Source organism: Eumetopias jubatus, unplaced genomic scaffold (genome assembly GCF_037043125.1).
Source record: "Eumetopias jubatus isolate StellerSeaLion01/CBP00866 unplaced genomic scaffold, mEumJub1_p1.0 scaffold_8, whole genome shotgun sequence".
Classification (NCBI taxonomy): Eukaryota; Metazoa; Chordata; class Mammalia; order Carnivora; family Otariidae; genus Eumetopias; species Eumetopias jubatus.
The window spans coordinates 132,128,460-132,156,157 of NW_028274814.1; the positions used below are offsets into that span (position 1 = coordinate 132,128,460).

A 27,698-nucleotide genomic window follows, 5' to 3' on the forward strand; every position below is an offset into this window, starting at 1 on the left:
TCCCAGGACTGCCTCCTGGGCCCCACACCACAGCTGGCCTCACACTGCCTGCTCCAACCTTATTGTCTAAAGTTGGCAGGCGCCTTTTCTCAATGACCTCTCGCTGCATGGGACCAGTTCTCAACTTTTACACCAGTAAGTTTACCCTTCTGAGGCCAAATATTTCATGACATCTCTTGCTGCAGGCAAACTTAAGTTACACCTAAAACCAACAATAGGCCCCCACACCCGAATTTCCCTTCTCGCGAGAAATCGCCTGAGGAGGCTGTCAGCCATCTTTTGTGTGGCATTATTTCTGGTGTCTTTTACTTTGCCCATTTGTTATGCCGAAGTAGTTCAACCTTATTTCTGAATTTACGCAAGCGCTAAGGAGTTACGCTTCTTTGTAGAGCCTCTGTTTGAAGAAAGAAGAAAAATTCAGGGGTTTGTCGTCTTCGTCCTTCTTAAGGTGGCGGTCTCATATCGCTAGCGGCTTCCTAAAGACTTCCGGCTTCCCGGCGGGCCCAGGAGGGCTGAACTTCCGGCCTCACGACGCAGGCGCGGGCCGCACTTTTCGTTCTCTCCCGCGGTGCTCGTGAGCCTCGCAGCCATGTCTTATCCGGCTGATGATTACGAGTCCGAGGTAAGCGGGCCCTGCGCGTGTACTGGGCTCCGCGACGGAGGCAGGGTTCTCTGAATGCTGGGCCCCGCGGTTGAGACGGTGTCCGGGCCTCTCTGCCAGCCTCCACGGGCCGCGACCAGCTGCGGTCTGCCTTCCGGCGTGCGCGGCCCTCACGCTCTTTCCACTGCTTGCGGCTCCTAACCAGCCCGGGTCTCTGCCCGCCCACTTCGCCAGTCCGGTCTCCTCGTCCTCTCGTTTTCCGAGATCGGAGACGGAGGCTGCTTACGGGGTTGTTTCTGTAACTTAGCTCCTGTGGGCTTGGCTCGCTTTTGTCAATCCCCGTTGGTTCCCACAGCCTCTTGTGCTTTGCTGTGCTTTATTGCACGGGTAACGTTGTATTGTTTTTTGCTAATACTACTTTCTCTCACGAGCATGTGAGTTTCTCAAAGGCCGGGACTGTGTTTTATCCACTTTTGAATCTTTAATACTTAGCACATAGGTCCTCGAACGAGCATTTTAGATTCTTGAATTGGTGACTGTCCCTATCTCTCTTTCGTTAATAGGCTGCTTATGATCCCTATGCATACCCAGGCGACTATGATATGCACACAGGTGAGACTACGGGCTCGTCTGGCTAGCTGGGTATTTCTAGGGTTTGGCACCTTTTTGAATGTCTCAGAACAGCTCTGACGGGCATCTGTGAAACACTGCTTCTCCATGGTCCAGGTTTGGAGTCAGTTATTAGTTCTCAGAAGGAGGGTGGGATAGAGCCTAATAAATCAGGCCTTTTTCATGGTCCACATCAAAGTCTCAGAAGGGAAGGCTTACTATCCTAGCTGTGGTTTCCTTATTAAACTACTTGCTGAAGAAGAAAATCTTGTGAAAAATTAGTGATTCAAACCAAGCCCAGAAGTTTTTTGGAAGGTTTTGAGGTTTTCTGAAATGTTGTAGTGAGTTGGCTTGGCTTAGCATTTTTTAAGTGCCATGCATTGTTACAGGTATTTTGTGCGAAGTGTTTCGTTCAGTCCTAACGACAAGTACGTAAATTAACGTTGTCTCCATTTTCTCAGATGAGAAAACTGAGCAGAGAAGTTTAGTAACTTGCATTGTTGTATAGGTAGAAAATAGCAGTCATTCATTCAATAAATATTAAGTGCTGGGACACTGGGTGGCTCAGTTGGTTAAGCGTCCAACTCTTGATCTCAGCTCAGGTCTTGATCTCAGGGTCTTGAGTTCAAGCCCCCTCTTGGGCTGTATGCTGGGCGTGGAGCCTACTTAAAAAAATATATAAATAGATATATTTAAAATACACGTGTATAAGGTGTTTCCTGCTTATTTCCCCTTCCCACAGTCTTCCCCTCTCTTCCAGCACACACATAACTGTTTTAGGTGCGAGGGTATACCTGAGTACAAGACAGACAAGGTTCTTGCCCTCATAGGATTTAGGTTCTAGTGGAAGTAACAGATAATAAGCAAACATATAATTGTAAATAGTGGGAAATGTTCTGAAGAAACAGGACAATGGGATTGAGAGTGAGTTGGGGACAATTTTATCTTTGAGTGTTTAAAAGGGAATTGTACCTGATTTTATAGACTCGAGTTTTGTTTGGTGCATGGTCTTGCCCTTTTGTAACATATGTGGGTTTGAAAACACTTGGTAAAGTATTTATTATATCCAACCTCTAGGAGATCCAAAGCAGGATCTGGCTTATGAACGTCAGTATGAACAGCAGACCTATCAGGTGATCCCTGAAGTGATCAAAAACTTCATCCAATATTTCCACAAAACCGTCTCAGACTTGATTGACCAGAAGGTGTATGAGCTGCAGGCCAGTCGTGTATCCAGCGATGTCATTGATCAGAAGGTATATGAGATCCAGGACATCTATGAGAACAGGTACAGAGTGCTGACTGAAATGACCCTCTTTCTGGGTGGGACTGGTTTACTGATAGAGCCCCTAAGTGGGTGGGGGGAGGGCCTGTTTAGTCATTTCTCTGTAGAGAGAGTGCCCAAGGAGTTTCTGTAATTCCTTGTGAGGAGACATGTTATTTTGTTGGACTGTATTCCTAGAACTTGTAGAGGGCCTAAAATAATAACATCATTATCAGTAATCGTAGCAGCAATTAGTATGTCTGACCAGTGTAGATCAGGCAGTATTCAGAATGCTTTTCCTGTATTTACTTATTACTCTTCATAGTAACCCCATGAAGTAGGTAGTAGTATTTTCTTTATCTTACAGATGAGGGAAACAAAGCATAGAAAGGATAAGTCATAGCTAGTTGAATGCATATGTTGAGTTTTGAACTTGCATAGTCTGACATCAGACCCTAATTTTTTTAAAGATTTTATTTATCTGAGAGAGAGAGAAGGAGTGGGGAGAGGGAGAAGCATACTTCCCGCTGAGCAGGGACCTGGGGACCTGGGGTTGGATACAGGGACTCCAGGATCATGACCCGAGCCAAAGGCAGGCACTTAACTGACTGAGCCACCCAGGTGCCCCCAGAGTCTAATTTTTAAGTTACTGTACAAGTTAATGCATACCAGGGTGAGCCAAGCTTTGAGTGGTTGCTTCTGTTTTGAGGGGATTGCCCTTGTGTAATTGCATTAGAGATGAGACAGGTTAGTTAGGGTTGAGATAGTCAGAAAAGACTCCCCCAGGGATATAGAATTTAAACCATTCCTGGGAGGGGTGCCTGGCTGGCTCAGTTGGAAGAGCATGTGACTCTTGATCTCAGGGTCATGAGTTTGAGCTCCGTGTTGCGTGTAGTGATTACTTAAAAATAAGTAAATAAACTCAAAATAATAGTTAATTAATTCCTGGGTTGGTGGGTGGACAAAATGAATAGCCAAAGGTTTTTTGGATTAATGAGTAGAATTAATCCCAGAACTGTTTTTTTCTTCATCTCCAGGTCTTTCTAGTTGAAGTATGTAGGTTAGTGCTGTCCCATGGAAATAATAACAGTAGTCACATGTGTAATTTAATTTTTTTCATCAGCTACGTTTAAAAAATGTAGAAAAGAGGGCGCCTGGGTGGCTTAGTTGGTTAAGCGACTGCCTTCGGCTCAGGTCATGATCCTGGAGTCCCGGGATCGAGTCCCACATCGGGCTCCCTGCTGAGCGGGGAGTCTGCTTCTCCCTCTGACCCTCTTCCCTCTCGTGCTCTCTGTCTCTCACTCTCTCTCTCAAATAAATAAATAAAATCTTAAAAAAATAAAAAAAAATAAAAAAAATAAATGTAAAAAAGAGGGGTGCCTGGCTGTCTCAATCAGTGGAGTGTGTGACTCTTGATCTCAGGGTTGTGAGTTTGAGCCCCACGTTGGGTGTAGAGATTACTTAAAAACCAAAGGTGAAATTAATTTTCATAACTTACTTCAACATCTAAAATATTAGCACAGATAATCAGTATTAACCTGTTAATGAGTTACCTTTTTTTTCACACTAAGTCTTCTAAATCCTACCTTTTGTATTGATACCATATCTCAATTCGTGTATGTTGGAAATACCTGATCTCTATTTAGGTTTCGTAGCATTTACAGTAGAAAAAGCAGATTCACATATCCAGGTAATTTAAATTTACTTGAATGTTTTCCAGTAACTAGGTATTGGTTTTTTGGTTAAAATTAACAAAAATTTGAAATTCAGTTCTTTAGTCACAATAATCGTATGTGGCAAATAATTACTATATTGGACGGTACAGGCAGATATAGACTAGTTGAAGCCAAGCATGTGGTATATCTTTCTGTAGGAGAATGTGTGGTGAGAAGAGTGGCTGGTGCCTCGGAAAATAGAGTGTTTTTGAGATGCTTTGTGTTTTTTTATATATCTTGAATTGGGGACTTGAGCATGTTTCTATGCTAAACTGAAAGATCTGGAGAAGAGGAGAGGTGGGGCTTAAGGAGAGTGGGAGAAAGTTGAAGTTGCTCCTCAGGGGATCAGGGCTGTGAGGCATCTTGGGCAGCCATGTTTAGGTTGGATGCCATGGGTCTGTTGTGGCATCAGACTGCAACAAACAGACTGATTTTCTTCCAAGTTTGGATAATAGGGGGAGGAGGCACAGTGCTCTGGGAAAGTAGGGAAAATATTGCTAAGGGGGGGAAGGATGGGAGTGTCTAAAAAGTAGTTACCAGATCAGGGAACAGCAAGCTGTTATGTATGAGTAGAGTTCCTGATACAGAGGCAGGAAATGATCCTGAAGAGCACGGTGGTTGCATAACTGATAAAAAGGAGAGTGTTCACCATATTAAGAAAAGTTGAGGTGTGGTGTTGGGTTGAGGAAGGTTGTAAACTTGGAGGGCTCTGGCCTTGACTTTCTTTTTTTTTTTTGTTACATAAATTAACCCATTTATTATAGGCTAGTAATGTTTCAAATGGTGAAGCTTCTACTGGTCTTTCAACTCCTTCAGTCTTCTGATAGCCGACTTTACTGTGACAGCAGAAGTGGTGTTGTAGGTCCAAGCGCCACCAGCGACGGTTTTCATGCAGGAGCTACAATGCCAGATCCCCACAGCTCGTCTTTTCATCTTTGTTTTGCCACAGAAGGAGCAAGTGTACTTGGCGTGCTGGCTTATTTCAATCTTCTTCACCATTTTCCTGAGGGAGGCACCATAACGGGTCCGGTGTTTACCCATGATTCCGACCTTCTTGGTGCGTTTAGCCATGTCGCCGCAAACTAGGTCTGAGCCCAGAGAGGACCCTGACTTTGTTTCTGTGACATCTTCCTCTTTATGAGCCTGGGTCCTTATCCGTAAAATGTGTGGGTTGCCTCTTTTCTGGTGCTTCCTGTTTTGGGATTCTAGAATTTTTCTGCTTGGTTTTCAGCTGGACCAAGTTGACTGAAAGATTCTTCAAGAATACACCTTGGCCTGAGGCTGAAGCCATTGCTCCACAGGTTGGCAACGGTAGGTGTGCGTTCTTTGTGTTCTGTATGCTGGATGGGATTCTGTGACTGAGGGGTCATGAGGAAGCCCAGAATAGTATGTCTCTTTTGCTCAGTGTTTTGTTTCCCCAGGGCTTGGTACATAGTAGACCCTTAGTAAAGAACTTGTCGAGTGAAGGCGGAATAAACAAAGAGGGGACAGAGACATCTCACACGTGATGAAGCTGAAATTGAGATCTTTGTCCTGACTTGTTTCCATTTCCCCCTATGATTTGGGGGGTCATTACATTCACTTGGGAATGGGCTGTCTGGCTTCCTCCCATCTTTCACTTTATGATGGTGTTTGTTATATATGGTGTAAAATAGGAAGATCCAGCTTCATGCTTTTGCATGTACATATCTAGTTGTCCCAGACCAGTTTTTGAAAAGACTATTCTTTTTCCACTGGATTGTCTTGGCACCTTTGTTGAAATTGGTTATCAAGTAAATGTAAGAATTTATGTTTGGACTCTCAATTTAACTCCATTGATATGTGTCTGTCCTGATGCCTGTGCCACACTGTCTGGATTATTGTAGCTTTGTGGTAAGTTTTGAAACTGGGAAGTGTTAAGTCCTCCAACTGTGTTCTTCTTTTTCAAAATTGTTTTTGGTTTTTCTCAGTCCCTTGGATTTCCATATGAATTTTAGGATCAGTTTGTCAGTTTCCACAAAGAAGTTAGTTGGGATTTTGATAGCGATTGTATTGAATCTGAAGATAAATTAGGGGAATATTGCCATCATATTAAGCCCTCTAATTTATGGACATGTGATGTCTTCCTATTTATTTAGGTGTTTATATTAGTGACATTTTATAGTTTTCAGTGTACAAGTCTTGTACTTCTTTGATATAGCTAACATTTTTTGAACGCTTTATTTTTAGTATTATTGGTACACAAGTTTGGAACTCATTTTGTAGGAGGTGTTATTTTCTGTGTTGCTCAGACCTTACGCTCTGTTTAATATGTTGCCTATAAAGAATGTAATATTGTGTGTGTTAACAGTAGCAATCTCGAAATACAGTTGACCCTCCAACAGCATGGGTTTGAACTGGGTGAGGCCACTGTACACATGGATTTTTTTTGATACGGTCCTCCTTATGATGTTAACATTTTCTTCTCTTTAGGTTACTTACATATTGAATACCAGGGTAATACGGTATATAATATGTATAACATACAAAATATGTGTTGACTGTTTATGTTATTGGTAAGGCTCCTGGTCAGCAGTAGGCTGCTAAAGTTAGCAGTTAAATATTTGGGGACTCAAAAGGAGTATGTGGGTTTTTGACTGTGCGGGGCGGGGGAGGGTCTGGCGCCCTAACCCCCACATTGTTCAAGGGTCAACTGTGTATAATTTTAAACAGGTAAGTAATCACAGGGCTTAATAGTGTAAAAGGAGATTTGATGTAAGAATCCTCCTCCCACTTCCCTCCTCAAGTCTTCAGTTTCTCTAGAGCCATCTAGTGTTAACACTTTCTTTTTCATCCTTTCCGTTACAGCCTTTGCATACGTAAGCAAATAGGAATGACTTGTTTGTTTCTTTTTTACATAGACCAAATGCCATTTTCTTCCCTTTTTAAAGTTTATTATGTTTTTGGAGAGTATTCTGCATCTCCAGGATTCCGAAGACCACCCCCAGGTTTGATGATTGGCTAGGACTCCGGTTACAGCTGTAGCCAGAACTACATAGCAAAGTCAGTAAAGGGAAAGGGCACACAGAGTGGAATCCAGAGGGAACCAGGTGCATGTATGTTATCAGCAGTCCTTTCCTGTGGAATCACTTGGGATGTGCTTAATTCCTTGAGCAAAGAATTGTGGCATGTGTGAAAAGTTGTCTGTCAGAGAAGCCTGTAACACATTCAGTGTCCAAGGATTTTATTGGGTGCTTGTCTTGTGGGCACATCCTCTGCCTAGCATGTACCAAAATTCCAGGCTCCCAGAAGGAAGGCAGGAGTTCAGCATAAACCATAGTGTTGCACAGTTTAGGCTGAGCAGATCGCCCTTGTCGGGGTACTGGGGACCTTCCTGAAATCCAGGTTCCCAGATGCCAGCCAAGGAACAACTTTACTAGCCAAAGGATAGAAGTCTCACACCTAGTTTGTTAATTCTTTTCTGTACAGCGTCTGTACCCAAAGAACTTTTTTTCCTTCTTTCTTTTTAGTGGTTGTATCATGTCAATAGGATAAATTCTTTAGAATTTCTAAGTCGAAAATACCCATGTATTTGCAATTTTGATAATGTGACATTGCCCTTTTTGGAGCTATTACTATGTATTTATGTGTTGGTTTGCTAAGCAACTGGATGGCAAAAATCTAAGTGGCTAAGGGAAATGGGTCTGAATGAGATTAAGATGAGGTTGAAAGATAAAACGAGGGGCGCCTGGGTGGCTTAGTCGTTAAGCGTCTGCTTTTGGCTTAGGTCATGATCCCAGGGTCCTGGGATCAAGCCCCACATTGGGCTCCCTGCTCAGCGGGAAGCCTGCTTCTCCCTCTCCCACTCCCCTTGCTTGTGTTCCCTCTCGCTATGTTTCTGTCAAATAAATAAAATCTTAAAAAGAATGTTTAAAAAAAAAGAAAGATAAAATGAGAGATGAATTTTCCTGTTGCATATATTCTTGGGGTGTATTAGAATTTAGATTTCATTTTGTGTCTTAAATCATGTTTATCCCTCTATTCCCTTCAAAAGGCTAAAACTGCCTGAAGACCCTAGTTGTCTTGTGGATTACTAAAGCAGCTCTTTGCCATCTCTTTCAGATGCCGTCTTCCTAATTTTGTACAAAGAATTATACTACAGGCACATATATGCCAAAGTCAGCGTGAGTATCTAACTGTTGTTGGTTCTATGCCATTTTTGCCTTTGGAACACAATCATTAGTTTCTATTGGTTCAGTGTCCAAGAGTGGTTGGCATGTGTTTTGAGTGTTAAGAAACGACAGCGGGAATGATTGAATCCAACAAGCTGGGTGTCTGTCCCAGACAAACTGTAGCATGGCATAACTTGTCTGTCCTTTTCAATTTCTCCATCCCCACGGTTCCTAACTTGGCACTCATCACATTGATTGGGTTGCAGGATGCCATCCTAATGGTGTGTTCCCAAACACCTTCTATTGCCTCAGTTTGTGATGCCCTTGCTTTTTACCTTCAGTGCATGACTGCGGGCCTTCTGCTCTCTGAAACACACATCAAACTGTCGCTGTGTGCCGGGCATAATGCTAGGGACTTGGCAGGCATCTATACTCTAATCCTTACAGTAGTCCTGCGAGGCAGGCCCACTGAGGTGCAAAGAGGTTGCTTTTTCTCAAATTCATGCAACGAGTAGGTGGCAAAACTCCTTGAACCCAGGCCTGGCTTATTGTGATGCCAGTGTTCTTTCCACTATACTCTCCCAGCTTTGGGCACTTGTTTGATTCTTCTCTCATTTCTGAATTTTAGAATGCGTAAATCTCTTAAAATAACTGTACTATTTATATACACCATGACTGAAAATCTCTATCTTTAGCCCCTGTCTATCCAAATCCATACTTTATATCCAGCTGCCTATTCCACATCTCCACTTGGCTGTCTGATAGTCATCTCAAATTTGGCTGTTTTGTTTTAAGATTTTATTTTGGGGTGCCTGGGTAGCTCAGTCGGTTAAGCATCTGCCTTTGGCTCAGGTCTTGGTCCTGGGGTCCTGGGATTGAACCCATGTCAGCCTCCCTGCTTGTCAGGAAGTCTGCTTCTCCCTCTTCCCCTCCCTACCTTGTGCTCTCTCACTTGTATGTACTCTCTCAAATAAATAAAGTTTTTGTTTTTTTTTTTGAGATTTTATGTATTTGACAGAGACCGTGAGAGAGGGAATACAAGCAGGGGGAGTGGGAGAGGGAGGAGCAGGCTTCCCGCAGAGCAGGGAGCCCCCTGTGGGGCTCGATTTCAGGACCCTGGGATCATGACCTGAGCCGAAGGCAGACACTTAATGACTGAGCTACCCAGGTGCCCCTAAATAAAGTCTTTAAAAAGGTTTTATTTATTTGAGAGAGAGAGTACTAGCAGGGGGAGGGGCGGAGGGACAGGCACACTCCCCAGTGAGCAGGGAGCCTGACGAGGGTCTCGATCCCAGGGCCTGGAGATTATGACCTGAGTCGAAGGCAGATGCTTAACTGACTGAGCCACCCAGGCACATCATACCAAGTTTAACATACCCCAAACGGAAGTCTTATTTTCCCTCTAAGCTTGTTCTTCTCATGTCAACCAACTCAATAAATAATACCACCATTCACCCAACTGACTTAGAATAAAAACCTTGGTGGTAGTGTTCTTGAATTTCTCTCACTTCCAGCCTTGTAGCAAATCCTGTTCAACTCTATTTTCAGCATACTTCTTGAAACCACCCACTTCTCACCTCCATCACTGCTGCTACCCTGGTTCGAGATGTTATGTCATCTCTTGCCTGAACCATGTAGCTGCTTCTGGTATCAGTTTCCACTTTTCACTTGAGTTTATTCTCAGCCTAGTAACCTGCATGATCCCTTTGAAACATAGTCTTATCAAGTCATGCCCTCCCTCACAATGCTACCATGACTCCTCATCACACTTAGAATAAAATCCCAGGTCTTAGTCATAGTCCTGCTTGATCTGGTGCCTGACTCCCTTGCCGGTCTCATTTCTTACAACTTTCCCTCCTTTCTTGGGCTCCTGGCCATACTCTGGCCCTGCAGAGCACACATCACTGGCTGACACTAGTATTTGTTTACTTGGCTTTTGTTTGCTATTTGCACTAGAGGTTAAGACTCTACCAGGCATGGACTTCATCTTGTCACTGTTATAATCTGGTGCCTAATCCCTGATGGTGACAGGTTAATTGTTGGAGCTTGTATGTGCACGTGTAAGTGAAGGAACCTGGCACCATGATCTCTCCGTAGAGTGTTTCCACCTTCTCGCAGTCAACTTTCATCTCTCTGAAGACCACCTGACCTGGCTAGAGCTCCTGCCTTGCCACAGGAGCCACCGTCAGTGGTAGCTGGAGGAGTTCCTGTTGTCAAAGTAATGCAGGGGGCCATGTTTTTCTGGCATCCCAGTGAGATCTCTGACTACCTCATCTGATAGAAAGTAAAGGTTCCCTCCTACCATTGCTACTGTGGCTCAGGTACTTTGTGGGCTAGGTTGAGAATCTAGCTAGTCTGTATAACATTGCTTCTTTGGGAAGACCATGGCATCAGAACCCATAGTACAGTTGGTTTTTACCACCTCTAATCTTCCCTTTGGTCCGTAATGAAGATTCAGCAGAAGTTTATTGACTGTATAACCTCTTTGTTAGGTACTAAAGTACTTTCATATATATGACCCGTTTTAAACCCGGTGTGGGGGGTGGGGAGAGTTCATTGAAAGAGCGTTTATTATATTGGGCTCTTTAACTATATAGTCTGATGTTACAGAGAGATTGAATACTGTGTCAGAAGCTCACAGTAAGCGCTGGGGCTAAAATTCCAGGGCTGTGTTCTTTCTAGCTCATCACAGATAGTATCATGTTGTTCCCCAGCTCAGAAATCTTCAGTGGTTTTCATTTGCCAGCAACATCAAGTCTAGATTGGGGGGTCAACAGCCTTCTGTGTAAAGGGCCAGATAGTTTTTTGGATTTGAGGCCATAGTGGTCTCTTGAATCTCTTCAACTCTGCCTTTGTAGCAGCCATAGACAGTGAACGTATATGGCTATGTTCCAGTTGAGCTTTTTATTTGCAAGAAACAGGTGATGGTGGATTTGCTGATCTCCCTGGCCTAGAGTCCTCTTTGGCACTGGAAGACCTCTGCATCCCTAGCCTGTTGTAGTCTAGTCCAGCATAGTAGTGGTATCTGCGCTTACTCACCATCCTTCGGGCACCGTGATTTTACTTCTTTGCTTTTGTTAGTACTTCTGTCTTTCTGCTTCACCAGATCTGCATGCATGTTCTCAAATGGTCGGTTGAGGTTGTTTGCCATATATCCTAATAATCGTTGTGGTCAGATAGTCAGTGCCCTTTTGAACTGCTCTAGTACCGCTGTCTTCCCTCTGACTTGAGTGCTCTTTGCATACTAAGAAGGCGAGATCAGGCCTTGGTTCTCATGTGTGTTCAGCTGTCACGGCAGACCGTGAGTAAAACACATTTAAATTAAATATCTGTCCTGATGTCTCTGTTCTCTTTACAGGGAGGGCCTTCCTTGGAGCAGAGGTTTGAATCCTACTACAACTACTGCAATCTCTTCAACTACATTCTTAGTGAGTTTGAGGTTTGGCCAGGGTGTGAGGCTACGATGAGGCCTAGTGTTAGCCTCCAGCTCTTTTTAGCAGGATTTTAATATGGGAGTGGGAAGGAGGGATGTCGCATGATTCATAGTTCTTTTAAGAGAAAAATTACAAAATGCATTCTATAGGTTTACTAAGTGAGCATCGTCATTGCTTTGCCTCTGACTTTTCTGTGATCTCCTGTACAGATGCTGATGGTCCTGCTCCCCTTGAACTACCGAACCAGTGGCTCTGGGATATCATTGATGAGTTCATCTATCAGGTATCTGGCCAGCCTTGGTCTAACTTGAAATAACTAGTCCAACAAAGGAGCAGCTGTTATCATTGTTTGCGTTGTTAAAAACATGCTTGGGATAAAAATGTCCCATCACTGTGGGAACTCTCCCACTCTGGTGGTCTTTGATGTCATGGTTTTCTGAAGAGCCAGGCCTAAGAGCTCTGGATAACTTGGAAGGCAGCAGAGTTGAGCTGACTTTCACTAAGCTGTTACCTGATCTTGAGAGTTGATCTGGTTAGAAAAATAACGGCGTCATAAGCTTTGGAATCAGTTATTCTGTTTTTAAGTCCATATTCTATTTCTGAAGAATAAATCTGAGGGACGGCTGGGTTCTTGGTTGAGTGACCAACTCTTGATTTTGGCTCAGGTCTTTATTTCGGGGTCCTGGGATCGAGCCCCGTGTCTGCTCCACGCTCAGAGCAGAGTCTGTGCTCCTGAGCTCTCTCTCTCTTAAATAAATAAAATCTTAAAAAAAACAAACCCAGAACAATTGAATTTGGGAAAATACTTGTTTTCCATGAGTTTATGGGGATGGTATAACTCTCACTGGGTATTTCAGGAGAAATGAGTTTTTTTGTTTTTTTGTTTTAAAGATTTTATTTATTTATTTGAGAGAGAGAATGAGATAGAGCATGAGAGCGGGGAGGGTCAGAGGGAGAAGCAGACTCCCTGCTGAGCAGGGAGCCCGATATGGGACTCGATCCCGGGACTCCAGGATCATGACCTGAGCCGAAGGCAGTCGCTTAACCAACTGAGCCACTCAGGTGCCCCAGGAGAAATGAGTTTCTTAATAAAGCTGTTATTTGAGCTGCACAGACCAAAGAGACTTACACAGTGCTGGCAGATTGCAATTGGTATGCTGAAAAAGCCCCCCCTAAGGTCCATTGAGAGAGAGGCTTATGAGGCCTCGGTGCCTTTGCACAGAGAAGGCCACAAACCACACTGGCCTTGTTTGCCTTTTCTGGCTCCTTGGTTTGTGTCAGCCCCTTTGGCATAATTTTAGAAGGTTGGCAGTCCTGTTGACTAATAGCAAGTCAAAGGAGGATCATCTGTGCTAAGGTTCTTCATCCTTCTTAAGATTATCATAATCCCTTGGGTTTAGCTGGTGTTCTCTTAAGGGGCTTAAAGTGCTCTCACTCTAACAAAGACTGGCCCACAAGAGCCAGGTGTGACTCCTCCCGGCCAGGTAGATGTCACATGGGGTAAGTGGCTTTTCCCTGCCACTCCGCTTTCATTTATTTTTATCGGTACAGGTAACGTGTGAATGTGTCATTACTGTTTAAAAACGTTGTGTTTTTCGGGCGCCTGGGTGGCTCAGTTGGTTGGGCGACTGCCTTCGGCTCAGGTCATGATCCTGGAGTCCCGGGATCGAGTCCCACATCGGGCTCCCTGCTCGGCGGGGAGTCTGCTTCTCCCTCTGATCCTCCCCCCTCTCATGTGCTCTCTCTATCTCATTCTCTCTCTCAAATAAATAAATAAATAAAATATTTAAAAAAAAAACGTGTTTTTCAAACTGCAGATAAAGTTTATTTTTATCTTTATTGTTTTTAAGATTATTTTCTTATTGAGAGAGAGTGAGCACCACAAATGTGCCCGAACATCTGGGGAAGAGAGGCATAGGGAGAGGGAGAAGCAGACTCCCCGCTGAGCAGGGGCCCTGATGTGGGGCTTGATCCCAGGACCCTGGGATCATGACCTGACCCGAAGGCAGACGCCCAACCCGCTGAGCCACCCAGGTGGCCCCAAACTGCAGATAAAGTTTAAAGTGTCTTCCTTGCCTTTGCGGAGGCATCGGTTATTGTCTGGAAAGATAGGCATTGCATTCATGCTTCTCGGGCATTTGTATAAACGTACGTATAAAATACACCATTTAAAAATGGTATAATATTATATTGTGTAATTTGCTGTGATATAAAACATTTAACATGTCCATGTAGAGATGGCTTTATATTTTTTTCTGCCGTGTACATGATATGGATATACCACCGTTTTTGTGATGAACCTGTGGGTGTTCAGTTTCCACTATTAAAACAGTAAGTCCATGAATATTCCTGTAAGTGTTACACATAGGTCTGTCTGTAGAGATCACCAGAGGTAGAATTGTTGGTTGAAGAATTTTTGCTTTTTACGTTTTTTTGGTTTGTTTTTGAGAGAGTGAGAGAGTGTCTACGGGAGGAGGGGGGCAGGGGCGGAGGGAGAGAGAATCCCAAGCATGTTCCACACCTAGCGCAGAACCGACACTGGGCTTGATCTGACAACCCTGAGATTGTGACCTGAGCTGAAATCAGGAGTCAGATGTTTGAGCCACCCAGGTGCCCTGCTTTTTAAATTTTTTTAAAATCAGCTTTATAGAGTCAAAATTTGCATACAGTGAAATACTGATTTTAAGTGTGCTGTTGATGAGATTTAACAAATGTGTATACACCACCACAGTCAAGGTACAGAATACTTCAATCACTTTGGACTTTAATAAATAGTAATACCTTATCCTCTCCAAGGGCTGTATCGAATTACATTGCTACCCGCAGCATTTGAGAGTTTTTCTCTGCTATGGATGTAACTGGCCTAATTTTTGTTTGATGGGAAAGAAATGGCAATCTCATTTTAATTTGCATTTCTCTGATATGTGAGGAGATTAGGTATTTTCCCTGTTAATTAACCAGTTTTGGTTTTCTTTGAAGTGATCTTCAGTATCCTTTGTCCATTTTTCTATCAGATTATCTTGTTCTTACTGAATTATGAGAATTCCTTCTATATTCTGGATACTCTTCTGTTTATTATAAATCTGGAAACTTTTTTCTGCGTTCTTAGAGGAAGGTGCTAATTTGGAGTTAATTTGAAGAGCATTTTTGGGTCAGGTCATCTAGGACCTTGATTCTAGGTCACTGTTTTCCAAACGTGGTGTGCACCAGAATCAACCAAGGAGCTTTTAAAAACTGGTTGAGGGGCGCCTGGGTGGCTCAGTCGGTTAAGCGGCTGCCTTCGGCTCAGGTCATGATCCCGGGATTCTGAGATGGAGTGCCACATCGGGCTCCTTGCTTGGCGGGAAGCCTGCTTCTCTCTCTCCCTCTGCCCCTCCCCCTGCTCATGCTCACTCTCTCTCTGTCAAATAAATAAATAAAATCTCTAAAAAAAAAAAAAAAAAACAAACAAAAGACTGGTTGAGTGCGTGGGTCTCTTGTGCTGTTCTCTGGGTGACTGAAGGAGCCAGCCCATTGCTGGTCCCAGATAGAACCACTGCCTTAAGCAATACCTGTGGTGTGGGCCCTAGATGTGCCTTCCACTTGGTGAGGCTCTGTGGTTGGTACAGAGGTAACTCAGACTGGGTTCCTGTCCCTGGTGAACGGATGGTCAGCTCCAGTAGGCAAGACTCAAACATACAGACACCTAACCCTGTCTCCACCATGTCATCATTCGTAATACTGACTTGGGCATGGCACAGCCTAAGAGAAAAAGATCTGTTACAAGCCACCTGGTTCTGACAGCCAGATTGACTGCATTGTGAAACCCAGAGACATTAAATGACTCTAGGCTGTGGTTGACTCCAAATCGAATGTTTTTTCACAAACTACCTTTCATCTTAGAGATTTTTACTTAGCTGCGGAAGAAGTGACATACTCAGTAATGAACACAATTCAGTGTAATCAAAGATGGCTTTGCAAGAACAAGTAGCGTACAGAACAATTTAGCATGAGATGCGGTGCCGTGGCCCCCACCTCGGACCCCGGGCACTGTCCCCCCATATCAGCATCGTGTGCCACTCCTGCCTCTCTCCCTTCTTCCCAACAGTTTCAGTCATTCAGTCAGTACCGCTGCAAGACTGCCAAGAAGTCAGAGGAGGAGATCGATTTCCTTCGCTCCAATCCCAAAATCTGGAATGTTCACAGTGTCCTCAATGTTCTTCACTCCCTGGTAGACAAGTCTAACATTAACCGGCAGCTGGAGGTGTATACAAGCGGAGGTGAGTGCTGCTTGCCATCTGTTCAGGGGAAGAGCGGTCGCGGGGAGCGCAGGGGAGCCACGGTGCCTTAGGTAAAGGGCTGCTTGTCTTTGGTATTGGCTGTGAACAGCAGCCAAGGGCTGGTGCTGAGGGCTGTCGGGCTTGGCTGTCTGTTGGCCGGCACACTGAACCAGCCGGCACTCACGAGGTCTGATTTGCAGACACTTCTGTATCTCCAGGGCCTTCGTGTAGGTAAGCGCTTCTCACACTTTTTGGTGTCAGGACCGCTTTACAGTCTTTAAAGACTGAGAATCACAGAGTTTATCCATATAAATTTTTTTTCCTGTGAGAAGAGTGCCATTTTTGCAAATCTCCTTAGCTCCTGGCATAGTAAGAGAGCTGGATTTTCATTCTGCCCCTGCCTTTAGTCTGTTAGAATTACAATATGCAGTTTGGGTTGAAGTATATGAGGAAGACTTGGCCTCACCCAGACATGGAGTTGGGAAAGGGAGGAGTATCTTAACAGCCTTTTCAGGTAGTTCTGATGTTCTTTGCTACTGCATCCAAACTTGACAGTGGGGGTTTCATACTGGTAAATTGCAGTGAGGAATCCGAAAACTCAGCAATGAACTTTTACTTGGTTATGTTAAGGTTTATTGGTTTATCCTGCAGCTTGAATGGATCTTTTTATTCCTGCACAATTTTGTAAAATACTGGTTCATTGAGTTATAAAGATTTTCTAAGTGTTGACATATTTTATTATACAACCTAAAAAACCCACTTTTGTCATCATCCTCATCAGATAAATCTTTATTTGGAAGCTGTTGGGCTCATAGTGGCAGATACACGTTTTTAAAACTAGAATTTGCCTAAAAGCTCACATTTTCATTGGCAGTGAGCACTGTCCGTTGTTTTTATTGAAGTGTAACAGGCTCACTTCATTCATTTTTGAGAAAATGTCTGCTAAATACCCAAATCTAAGTAACTGTAATTTGTGTGTCAATCATTCAAGTAAAAATGGTGTTTTCTGAAAAAGTGGCTGGTTCTTTTACCACTTATAGTGGGAAAGAACACAGTAATTACTGATAGACTTTGCTGCCACTGCCTGGTTTATGCTAAGTTGTCATGGTTTTACCCACCATTGTTTCTGCACCATCAGTGCAAATGGCATTTCAGTGAGAAAGACAAATAGCATCTTCGTGTTATTAGGAAAGTAGCTTTGACCTTATGAACTTCCTGAAAGTAGTGGCCTCGATGAGTAACTGCTCCTGATAAAAGCGGCCATTTCGATAATCTCAGGTGTCTTGGAACCAACCAAACAAACAAACAAAAACCTGGCCCTCCACCCCTGCAACTCTTCTTGGTAAATTCAAGATGAGTATAAGGCCAAGGACACCTGGCTGGTCAGTCAGTATAGAGTATGTGACTCTTGATCTTGGGATCATGAGTTCGAGCCTCACGTTGGGTGTAGATTACCTTTAAAAAGAAAAAAAAAAGATGAAGTTCAGGCATGTTGCTTCTGGGTATTCCTTTGAAGGCAGTTATTCCCTGTTGCAGGAAGCTTTAGAGTCCAGTAGTAGGTGAAGAGTCGACTGAGTGACACTCAAGGCTTAGGTTTACCTTCTTTCACCTGCCCCTGCTGAAATGGTCACAGTGTCTGTTTCTCTCAGGTGATCCCGAGAGTGTGGCTGGCGAGTATGGACGGCACTCCCTTTACAAGATGCTTGGGTATTTCAGCCTGGTGGGGCTTCTGCGTCTGCACTCCCTATTGGGGGATTACTACCAGGCCATCAAGGTGCTGGAGAATATCGAACTGAATAAGAAGGTGATTACCTGTTTCCCCCTGCCCCCCTACCCAGAGCCAAAGTCTGCTTTCAGAGACTCTGATCTATAAGGACAAATTTCAGGGATCAAAAAGAGGATTGTTCCCCAGGCCAGTTGAAAATTGAGACGTGGGGGAAGCACTGTAGTGAACATCTGCACGTAGACAAGGTGCTTTCTCTTTGTTGCTTAGTAACACTCAAAATGTTCAGTCTTTGATTCTACTTTCAGAACAATGATAATGGCAGATTTTTACTATTCAAATTTCATTAGTTAAGGAATTAGTAAGAGACTTAGTTCTAAGATGGTATAGACAATGACGATTAGCTGTGGTGGTTTTTCTTAGCCACAGAAAAATTGGTACTTTTTTGTTTGTGTCTTTGTCTTTCAGTCTTTCTTGTTTATCTGTCTTTATCGGGTTTATCTGGAAAAGCAAGGAATAGAAAGCAAGGAAGAATACACACCTGAGGTGTGGAGGGATTTGGAGCTGAAAGAAATGTTAGGGTCACCCGATCCAGTCCTTTTCTGTTACATCTAACAATATGGACATCTCAGGTCGTATAACTTAATCAGTAAATGGTATGGTCTGCACTCAGAGCCTCTAACTCTGGAGCCAGGGCTTCCCTGGGTAGTTCAGGGCCTCTGTAAGGGGCTTCCACCTCAGCTGACACTGGGCCCTGCCAGCTTCCAGACTTTCTCTGGAATGAATTGGTTTTGGGACTCATGGGTGCTTCTACCTCCCTGCACAGAGCATGTATTCTCGGGTGCCTGAGTGCCAGGTCACCACATACTACTACGTCGGTTTTGCATATTTGATGATGCGTCGCTACCAGGATGCCATTCGGGTCTTTGCCAACATCCTCCTCTACATCCAGAGGACCAAGAGCATGTTCCAGAGGACCACCTACAAGTATGAGATGGTAAGGAAGCTTCCGACCAGCTTGACCCATTGGCACCTATCCCAACAGTTTTTGGTAAATGCTATTTAAAATTTTGTTTTTTGTATGTCTTTTCAATAGGATGATTTCTTAATGGCTGGCCTACTCTTAAGTTTCTTTTGTTGTGCCTATTATTTCAGATCGTTAACTCCTTGACGATAAGGACAGTATCTTTTGTTTTACTTTTGTCCCCCAGCATTTATTCAGCAACAATTTGCTGAGTGTTCACTGGGCTCTGGGTATTTAAAAAGGAGTTAGATGTAGGTACCATCAAGCAGTTTGCCATGCCTCGAGGAGGGAGGGTCCGAGACGTGCATAGAATTGGGAGGTTTCTTTTCTTTTCTTTTTTTTTTAAAGATTTTATTTATTTGACAGAGATATTAAGAGCAGGAACACAAGCAGGGGGAGTGGGAGAGGGAGAAGCAGGCTTCCCGCCGAGCAGGCACCCCGACACAGGGCTCAATCCCAGGACCCTGGGGTCATGACCTGAGCCAAAGGCAGACGCTTAATGACTGAGCCACACGGGCGCCCCAAATTGGGAGGTTTCTAGGCAGAGCAAAAGTGTTGAGACTTGGAAGTATGGTGATGTAGCAGCACAATGAACAGTTTTGTTGGAGGGCTGTAGAGTAGTCAAATTGGGATGTTAGGTTCTGGGGTAACCTTCACTACCTAGCTGAAGTATTTAATTTTTATAGGCATTACGGTGCCATCAAAATTTCTGGATGACTCAGTCATAATAGTGTGGGAGGATTAATCTGCTGGTGAAGGATGGGATGGACCAGGGAGAATGAGAAGGAGGCCCCAGTGAAGAATCCAGGAGCCAGCTGAGGAGGCCCCAGAAGTGGGCTGGAAGTTCAATAGAGCTAGAGGGCAGATTGGAAGAGACTTCGGGAAAGTTAACTGAGCAGTGCAAGACCAGGGAGAAATCAGAGGTCTGTGCGGCGTGTACTTGGGAGGGTGGTGGGGCCACGTTGGCAGTGGTGACCTCAGAAAGTCCATCTCATTTGATCCTGCACCAAATTTGTCTCACACGCCCAGATTAACAAGCAGAATGAGCAGATGCACGCGCTGCTGGCCATCGCCCTCACCATGTACCCCATGCGAATTGATGAAAGCATTCACCTGCAGCTGCGGGAGAAATACGGGGACAAGATGCTCCGCATGCAAAAGGGTGATCCACAGGTCTATGAGGAACTTTTTAGCTACTCTTGCCCCAAATTCCTGTCACCTGTGGTCCCCAACTATGACAACGTGCACCCCAACTACCACAAGGAGCCCTTCCTGCAGCAGCTGAAGGTGTTTTCCGATGAAGTGCAGCAGCAGGCCCAGCTCTCTACCATCCGCAGCTTCCTCAAGCTCTACACCACCATGCCTGTGGCCAAGCTGGCTGGCTTCCTGGACCTTACAGAGCAGGAGTTCCGGATCCAGCTCCTTGTTTTCAAGCACAAAATGAAGAACCTGGTGTGGACCAGTGGCATCTCTGCCCTCGATGGCGAATTTCAGTCGGCCTCTGAGGTTGACTTCTACATTGATAAGGTATGGCTGCCTTCCAGCCTAGGCCTCTGGGGCCCTCTCTCTCCATCTGTTCAGCAATCAGTGTTTACTAAGTGCCCACTCTTCTGAGCATTTGGGGCTTAGCAGTGAACAAAATCAGCAAAGGTTTCTGTCTTCACACTGACATTCTAATGTAAAAAGTAGATAATAAACATTATAATGAAGCAGACCATGTAGTAGGTGTCAATGTAAAATGAACAAACCTTTTAAAATTTAAAGAAAAGGGCGCCTGGGTGGCTTAGTCAGTTAAGCATCTGCCTTCGGTTTGGGTTATGATCTCAGAGTCCTAGGATCAAGCCCCACATTGGGCTCCCTGCTCAGTGGGGAGTGTGCACCTCTCTCCCTCTGCCCTCCTTTCCCGCTCATGCTTGCTCGCTCTCAAATAAAATCTTTAAAAATTTTTTTTAAAGATTTATTTATTTCATTTTTGAGAGAGAGAGAACGAGCTGGGGGAGGGGCAGAGGGAGAAGCCGACTCCCAGCCCGATGTGGGACTCGACCCCAGGACCTGGGATCGTGACCCGAGCCGAAGGCAGACTCTTCACTGACTGAGGCACCCAGGCACCCCAACTTTTTTTTTTTTGAAGGAAAAAAAGTTTCATTCTAGTCCAAGTTAAGATAGCTGCCTGGGATACACAGTCTTCACAAAGAGGAGAGTGCTCCAGGGAAGGAATAGTTGGTGCAAGAGTTATATGTGGTTTTGTTTTTGTTTTCGTTCTTGTTTTACATAGAGTTACAAGTTGTGATGACTTTCCAGAAAGGCTGTAAAACTGGAATCTTACGGGAATCAGCAAGGTTTTTTCTTATCTTTATGTTTGGAATGTTCCTTTTTGGTGGGTTTTTGTTTTTTTTTTAACGAAGTAGATGTACAGTATGTACTTGGGGCAGGAATAGAGCCCATGTTTTGAGGTTTGCCAAGTCATTTTGACCTTGGGTAAATGTTTTACCAGGAGCAGGGCCTACAAACATGAAAGTTTCCTTTATTTTATTGCAGGTTAGAAATTGCCAAGTACCGCACAGTTAAGGGTAGTGGTGGCGGAAGGCAGAGGTTGCAGTATTACATAAGGTGCTCAGGGTAGCCTTTGTCGAGGAAGTGAAATTGCAGCTAAGACTTGAAGGTGAAGAAATGCGCCAAACAACATATCTGAGGGAGCAACATTCCAAGTATCAGGAGTGGTAAGGGCAAAGGCCCTGGGACAGGAGTGGACCCAGTATGTTTGAGGGACAGCTTCATTGTGGCTGCAGTGACCTGGGAGAAGAGGCTGTGGCAGAAGAGAAGATCAGAGAAGAAAGCGGGAAGGTGTGGTTAGACTTTTAGAAGTAGTTTAGCGAGTGGGAGCCATTGTCCTGACTTGTCCCACCCTAGATTAGTGCTGTCTAGTTTTGAACTTCATGTAATGGACTGACACAGCATGTGCTCTTTTTTTTGTGTGTCTGGCTTCTCTTCCTCAGTGTTAGATTTGAGAGCATTGCCATAGTCCGTTGGTGCTTACTGTTCTGCGCTTGGCCCCCTGCTGCTGCAGGAGTTGCCTGCGATTTTCCCATTCTAACGAGAATGGACTTTTGAGTGGTTTTGGTTATAACAGAAAGTGTACATGGTTTTAGAAAGTGGCTGTCGGGTCACTGAAGGTTTTTTTTTAAGTGATTCATTTATATCTGCTTGTGAATGCAGAGTTCTTTCTGGAAGGAGGCACAAGCAACATCCTAGGCTCCTCTCAGGAGGAGAGGCAGGTTGAGGGACAGTGTTAGTTTTCACTGTTGGATTTTAAGTTCAAGTTAACATTTTAATGTTCTAATGAGGTTTTTAAAAGAACTAAGTTCTGTTTTCCTAGGTGAGTTTTTTTCAGACTTAAAATATGCTAGACTCCTAGAATTGTTGTTTCCATGAAGTAAGACCCTCCCCTCTTTGTTAACCTGTGTGCGTACACTCAAAAGTAAAGAAGATGTACTACTCAGACATATGTGGAACCCCGATACGGACTTACAATAGTCTGCTAAAATGAGTAGACTGGTGTCTTTCATCTTTTCTAGAATATTTCTAGCTAATATCTCTTATTGACTCTGCTCTGTTTTCCTTCTGGAGTTCTTACTTGATATATGTTAGACCTCATTCTGTCTTCCGTGTCGCTTAAACCCTTCTTCCATCTTTTTTTGTCTCTGTTCTGGATAATTTTCTTTTGATTGATTATCCTTTTTAATCTCTTCAGCTCTGTTTTTGCTTTCTCTAATCTTTTAAAAATTCATGATGAAATGTTTCCTTAATGTGCTTGGTTATTTATTTATTTATTTTTTTTACTACATACAGTTCATTGTCCTTAAAACTTGGTGGGCATTTTTTGAAGTGTGGGATGAACATCCATTCTTCTAGAAGGGATTTGCTTTTGCTTCTTCAAAGTGCGTGGGAACAAGCCCAGGCTACAGATTGTCAGAAGAATCACCTTGTATTTTTTTTTTAAGATTTTATTTTTTTAATTTATTTATTTGAGAGAGAGAGAGAGAGCGTGCATGAGAGGGAAGAGAGTCAGAGGGAGAAGCAGACTCCCCTCTGAGCAGGGAGCCCGATGTGGGACTCGATCCCAGGACTCCAGGATCATGACCTGAGCCGAAGGCAGTCGCTCAATCAACTGAGCCACCCAGGCGCCCTCACCTTGTATTTATAATGTCCCGGGAATGGGTCTCTTTCCTCTTTTATGTTCCTCCCCCAACTTGGTGAGCATTGCTTGGTGTCTGGAGTGGGATGGCTGCCTAGTCCTGGTCTGCCTTTAGCTTGAGGGTGTAGCCCTGTAGGGACCCAGCAGTGCACAGAGGGTCTTACTGGCCCTGGCCTTGGTTTGTCCCTCTGCTCAAGCCTTCTGGGATTGATGAGCAAATGCCCTCCGTGCAGAGCAGCCGTCTTTGTTTTGCTTAGAATGGTTTACTTTCTCTTAAGTAGCTCTTTATTGTCAGCTCTTCGATGCTGTGAGGAGATTTTTAAAAATTATTTATTCTGTATTTTTAGTTGCTTTGAGAAAGTGTTGGTCTAAACATACTATTTTTTTTTTTTGGCAGTTTTTTAAAGGTGTAACTTGTATAGCTAAACTTCCATTTTAAAGGATACGATTCTGTGGTTATTAATATATTCACACTGTGACACAACCGCTCCCACTGATTCCACATTCCCACGACTCCCTGCTCATTAGCGGTCATGCCCAAGTCCCCTCTCCCCCAGTCCTTGGCAAACCAGTGATCTGCTTTCTGTCTCTCTGGGTTTGTCTATTTTTGATATTTGCTATGATAAAATACGTGGCCTTTTCGAGTTTGACTTCTTTCATTGAGCACGTTTTCAGGCCTCGTCCAGGTTGTGGCGCATATCAGTACTTTATTCCTTTTTATGGCCAGGAAATACTCCAGTGTATGGATACACCACTTTGTTTATCCACTCATTAGTTGATGGACAGTTGAGTTTTCACCTTTTGACTCTTGTGGATAACACCGCTATGAATTTTTATGTACAAGTTTTTGTGTGAACATATTCTCTTGGGTGTATACCTACTTGGGGAATTGCTGGGTCAGTTTGGGTAGTTTGATTTGAAAGCTTATCTTGCTAAACCAAACCCCCGCATTTAGAGTTTATGGCTTTTGGAAGACTTGATGTTTGGCAGAACTTAGCTCTCTCTGACATGAACGGTCTCACCGAAAGTAGGAACATGTCAATAGGGAAGTTTTCCAGTGTTGTTTTATTCATGCTTTTAAAAGTCAAAACTGTCCCTTGTAGTATCACATCAACTACCTAAAGTCCTAAAGTTTTCGGATTTATTCTCAGTGCCTAACATACATTCTTTGGCAGTATCGATAATCTGCTCCATTCCCCTGTCATCACTTTGTAACCCCGCTGAACTAGTCCCAATTATCTGGATGGTCTTTAACAAAACACTTCTCGGGGCGCCTGGGTGGCTCAGTTGTTAAGCGTCTGCCTTCGGCTCAGGTCATGGTCCCAGGGTCCTGGGATCGAGCCCCGCATCGGGCTCCCTGCTCGGCAGGAAGCCTGCTTCTCCCTCTCCCACTCCCCCTGCTTGTGCTCCCTTTCTCACTGTGTCTCTCTGTCAAATAAATAAATAAAATCTTAAAACAAAACAAAAAACCCACTTCTCCTGGGATGCCTGGTGGGCGCAGTTGGTAAACATGCAATTCTTGATCCTCAGGGTCATGAGTTCAAGCTCCACCTTGTGTAAAGCTTTACTTCAAAATAAATAAATAAAATACTTCTCCCAAGAATTAACAATTTAGTTATTACAAATAAAATTTTATGAGTTTATATTCACATATAATTAAATACTAATAATATGATTTAAAAGTCCGCATGTGAAAAAGTATTGGGTTTTTTTAAGATTTTATTTATTCATTTGAGAGAAAGCACAAGCAGGGGCAGCAGCAGGAGAGGGAGAGGGAGAAGCAGGCTTCCCGCTGAGCCGGGGGCCCGACGTGGTGCTCGATCCCGGGACCCTGGGATCATGGCCTGAGCCGAAGGCAGACGTTTAACAACTGAGCCACCCAGGTGCCCCATGAAACTGTTTTTGATTGCATGTTTTTTGTTTTTTTTTTATTCCTCTTACTGGTTCACGTTTGTCTTTGGCAAAGTGCTGCTTTCTGGGTGGTGGTGGTGGTTGTTGTTGTTTTGGTAAAGATTTTATTTTTATGTAACTCAGGACCCGAGATCAAGAGTTGCATGCTCTGCTGACTGAGCCAGCCAGGCGTCCCTGCTTTCTTTCTGGCTTTTCTTTTTTCATCCTTGATTTAAAAAAATCCAGTCAGGGGCGCCTGGGTGGCTCAGTCGTTAAGCGTCTGCCTTCGGTTCAGATCATGATCCCAGGGTCCTGGGATTGAGCCCTGCATCGGGCTCCCTGCTCGGCGGGAAGCCTGCTTCTCCCTCTCCCACTCCCTGCTGCTTGTGTTCCCTCTCTCACTGTGTCTCTGTCAAATAAATAAAATATTAAAAAAAAAAATCCAGTCACAGAGATTCAGAGAGTTCTTGGGCCTCAACCTAGATTATGCAGGAATTTACAAGTAAAATTGTGTTCAACCACATTTGAGCTAAAAAACAAAATTTAGAATCTGGACTCATTTGCATCCTTACACTCCTAAACAGTATATGAGAATAAAATGCTGTCTTAAATGTTTTTATTGCTGAAAGATTTGTGTTCATTAAAAAAGACTTGAAAATAAAAATAGGGGCACCTCTGTGGCTCAGTAGGTTAAGCACTTGCCTTCAGGTCATGATCTCCAGGTCCTGGGATTAAGCCCCAAATTGGACTCCCTGCTGGGGCTGGCAGTCTGTTTGTCCCTCCCCCTGCCAAATAAATAAAATAAATGGGTTAACAAGAAAATAAAAATCAAGCATCTGGAAAGAAAGAGCTGCTATCAACTGGTATTGTTCATGGGTTTCCCCAGTGGGCCCCCCCACCCGCCCCCGTTTGCTTTTGAAAAGCACTGTAGGGGTTTATGTAGCACTTAGCAGCATGGTTACTTGCAAGTCTTAAGTGGCTGTACCTCACTGCTCATCTCTGACTCTGCTTTGCTTTTCCCATAGGACATGATCCACATCGCAGACACCAAGGTTGCCAGGCGCTATGGGGATTTCTTTATCCGGCAGATTCACAAATTTGAGGAGGTGAGAAGTCAGAGTGGTGTGTGGGTTGGAGACAGAGGTTAGAACTACTGGGGAGTTTTGAAATTTTTTATTTTTCACTTCAAGAAAGCCTCAAGTTGGCCCTTTAAAAAGTTTCTGAGAGAGACTGGCTGGCTGCTTGGGGTTTGGGGAGTGGGGCTGGGCCTGTAGCATTTGCTGTGTCAGCCTTCTCTAGAGCATCTCTTTCCAAGATCTCTCTGTACGGGTGGCCAGCCCTCCTCTCCCTCCCTGGTATTTCCTAATATGGGTGGATTCCCTGCCTGCTCTTACCCATCCCTCCCCATTTGGCAGTTATTCTCCGACTTAGACAGGTCTGGCCAGTTCTTGCAGGCAGAGGACGGAAAGCTGTGTTTTGACAGACTTGGTGCATTTCACGTGTTGCTCTAGGAGAGGTCTTGTGGGTCAGGCCAAACACTACGAGGTTGCAGGGTGTGTGCATGCAGGTCTCCCTGTGGCCATAGCTGGAGCCACTTCATCCTGGTGTTCTGAGTTCTCCAGCAGAGGTCACTGCTATGCTCTGGTCCAGCCACGAGGCTCCTTCTGCAGGAATAATGCAGCCCTGGCAAGTTTAGCCTCTCTGAGCCTCATGTCTTATTAAATGGACAGAGCAGGGACGCCTGGGTGGCTCAGTTGGTTGAGCGGCTGCCTTTGGCTCAGGTCATGATCCCAGGGTCCTGGGATCGAGTCCCATATCGGGCTTCTTGCTCAGCGGGGAGCCTGCTTCTCCCTCTGCCTCCCTCTCCCCCTGCTTGTGTTGTCTCTCTCTCTCTCTGACAAATAAATAAAATCTTTAAAAAAATAAGTAAATAAAATAAATTTAAAAAAATGGACAGAGCGGGCGCCTGGGTGGCTCAGTTGGTTAAGCGACTGCCTTCGGCTCAGGTCATGATCCTGGAGTCTCGGGATCGAGTCCCGCATCGGGCTCCCTGCTCAGCAGGGAGTCTGCTTCTCCCTCTGACCCTCTTCCCTCTCGTGCTCTCTATCTCTCATTCTCTCTCTCAAATAAATAAATAAAATCTTTAAAAAAAAAAATGGACAGAGCAGTGTAGGGTGTGTGTGTGTGTGTGTAGGTGTGTGTGGAGGTGTGTGTGGGTGTGTGTGTGTGTGTAGGGCTGGTAGAAGAACAGTCTGCGTGAATTGTGTAGGGCCATAGGAGTGTCAGGAGTGGAGCACCTAACTGGGGCTCTATGCACACAAGGTGGACACCCTTTATGCACACAAGGTGGACACCCGTGCCTGCATCAGAGACACCCCTCCCTGACTTCAGAGGGGCGGCCCAGGGGTCTGTCCTCGTGATCGTGCACACTGGAGGAAAAGGGTTGGTGAAATCTCCATGTTTAATTTTGCTTTTCTTTTTCTTCTAGCTCAACCGAACCCTGAAGAAGATGGGACAGAGACCCTGAGTACATTCACACTCTCGTTAGGAACTTACTTTGAGGTCTTTGTAGGTGGGGCATATTTTCGTCACCGTGAAGCCTTTACCTAGATCAGCCATCAGCCATTCAGCTGAATTGAAGTTTATTTGAATTAAGGACTGAAATGCTTTATATAGGTCTCAGTAAAAGATCTTTGGAGCCAGATTTGTCATCTCATCATTGTTGGGGGGAATCTGTGGTCGAGGGCGACAATATGTGATTTCCTGTGACACTTTTCTGCTGATGCGTCAGTTATTGGTGTTTCAGTTGAATTTGCAGTTCGCAGGACATTCTCACATTCAGTGTCTTATTTGC

At 44.3% G+C, this 27,698-nt stretch overlaps 1 protein-coding gene and 1 pseudogene across 2 annotated transcripts; one reads left to right on the forward strand and one right to left on the reverse strand.

Annotated features, from left to right (window-relative positions):
• The first annotated feature begins 515 nt into the window (after positions 1-515).
• EIF3L (eukaryotic translation initiation factor 3 subunit L) lies at positions 516-27,548 on the forward strand. Of its 2 annotated transcripts, XM_028115420.2 has the most exons (13): positions 516-622; positions 1,165-1,213; positions 2,288-2,498; positions 5,421-5,500; positions 8,270-8,331; positions 11,678-11,747; positions 11,963-12,036; positions 15,841-16,012; positions 17,662-17,816; positions 18,562-18,732; positions 19,789-20,286; positions 25,870-25,950; positions 27,333-27,548. In XM_028115420.2, the coding sequence occupies exons 1-13, from the start codon at positions 590-592 to the stop codon at positions 27,369-27,371; spliced, it is 1,695 nt and encodes a 564-aa protein (XP_027971221.1). In that variant the 5' UTR covers positions 516-589; the 3' UTR covers positions 27,372-27,548. The 2 variants fall into 2 exon arrangements, with proteins under 2 accessions (XP_027971221.1, XP_027971222.1); XM_028115421.2 differs by lacking the exons at positions 516-622; positions 1,165-1,213; positions 5,421-5,500 and having other exon boundaries at positions 2,331-2,498.
• LOC114218376 (large ribosomal subunit protein eL43 pseudogene) lies at positions 4,915-5,272 on the reverse strand (annotated as a pseudogene).
• Positions 27,549-27,698: the final 150 nt, after the last annotated feature.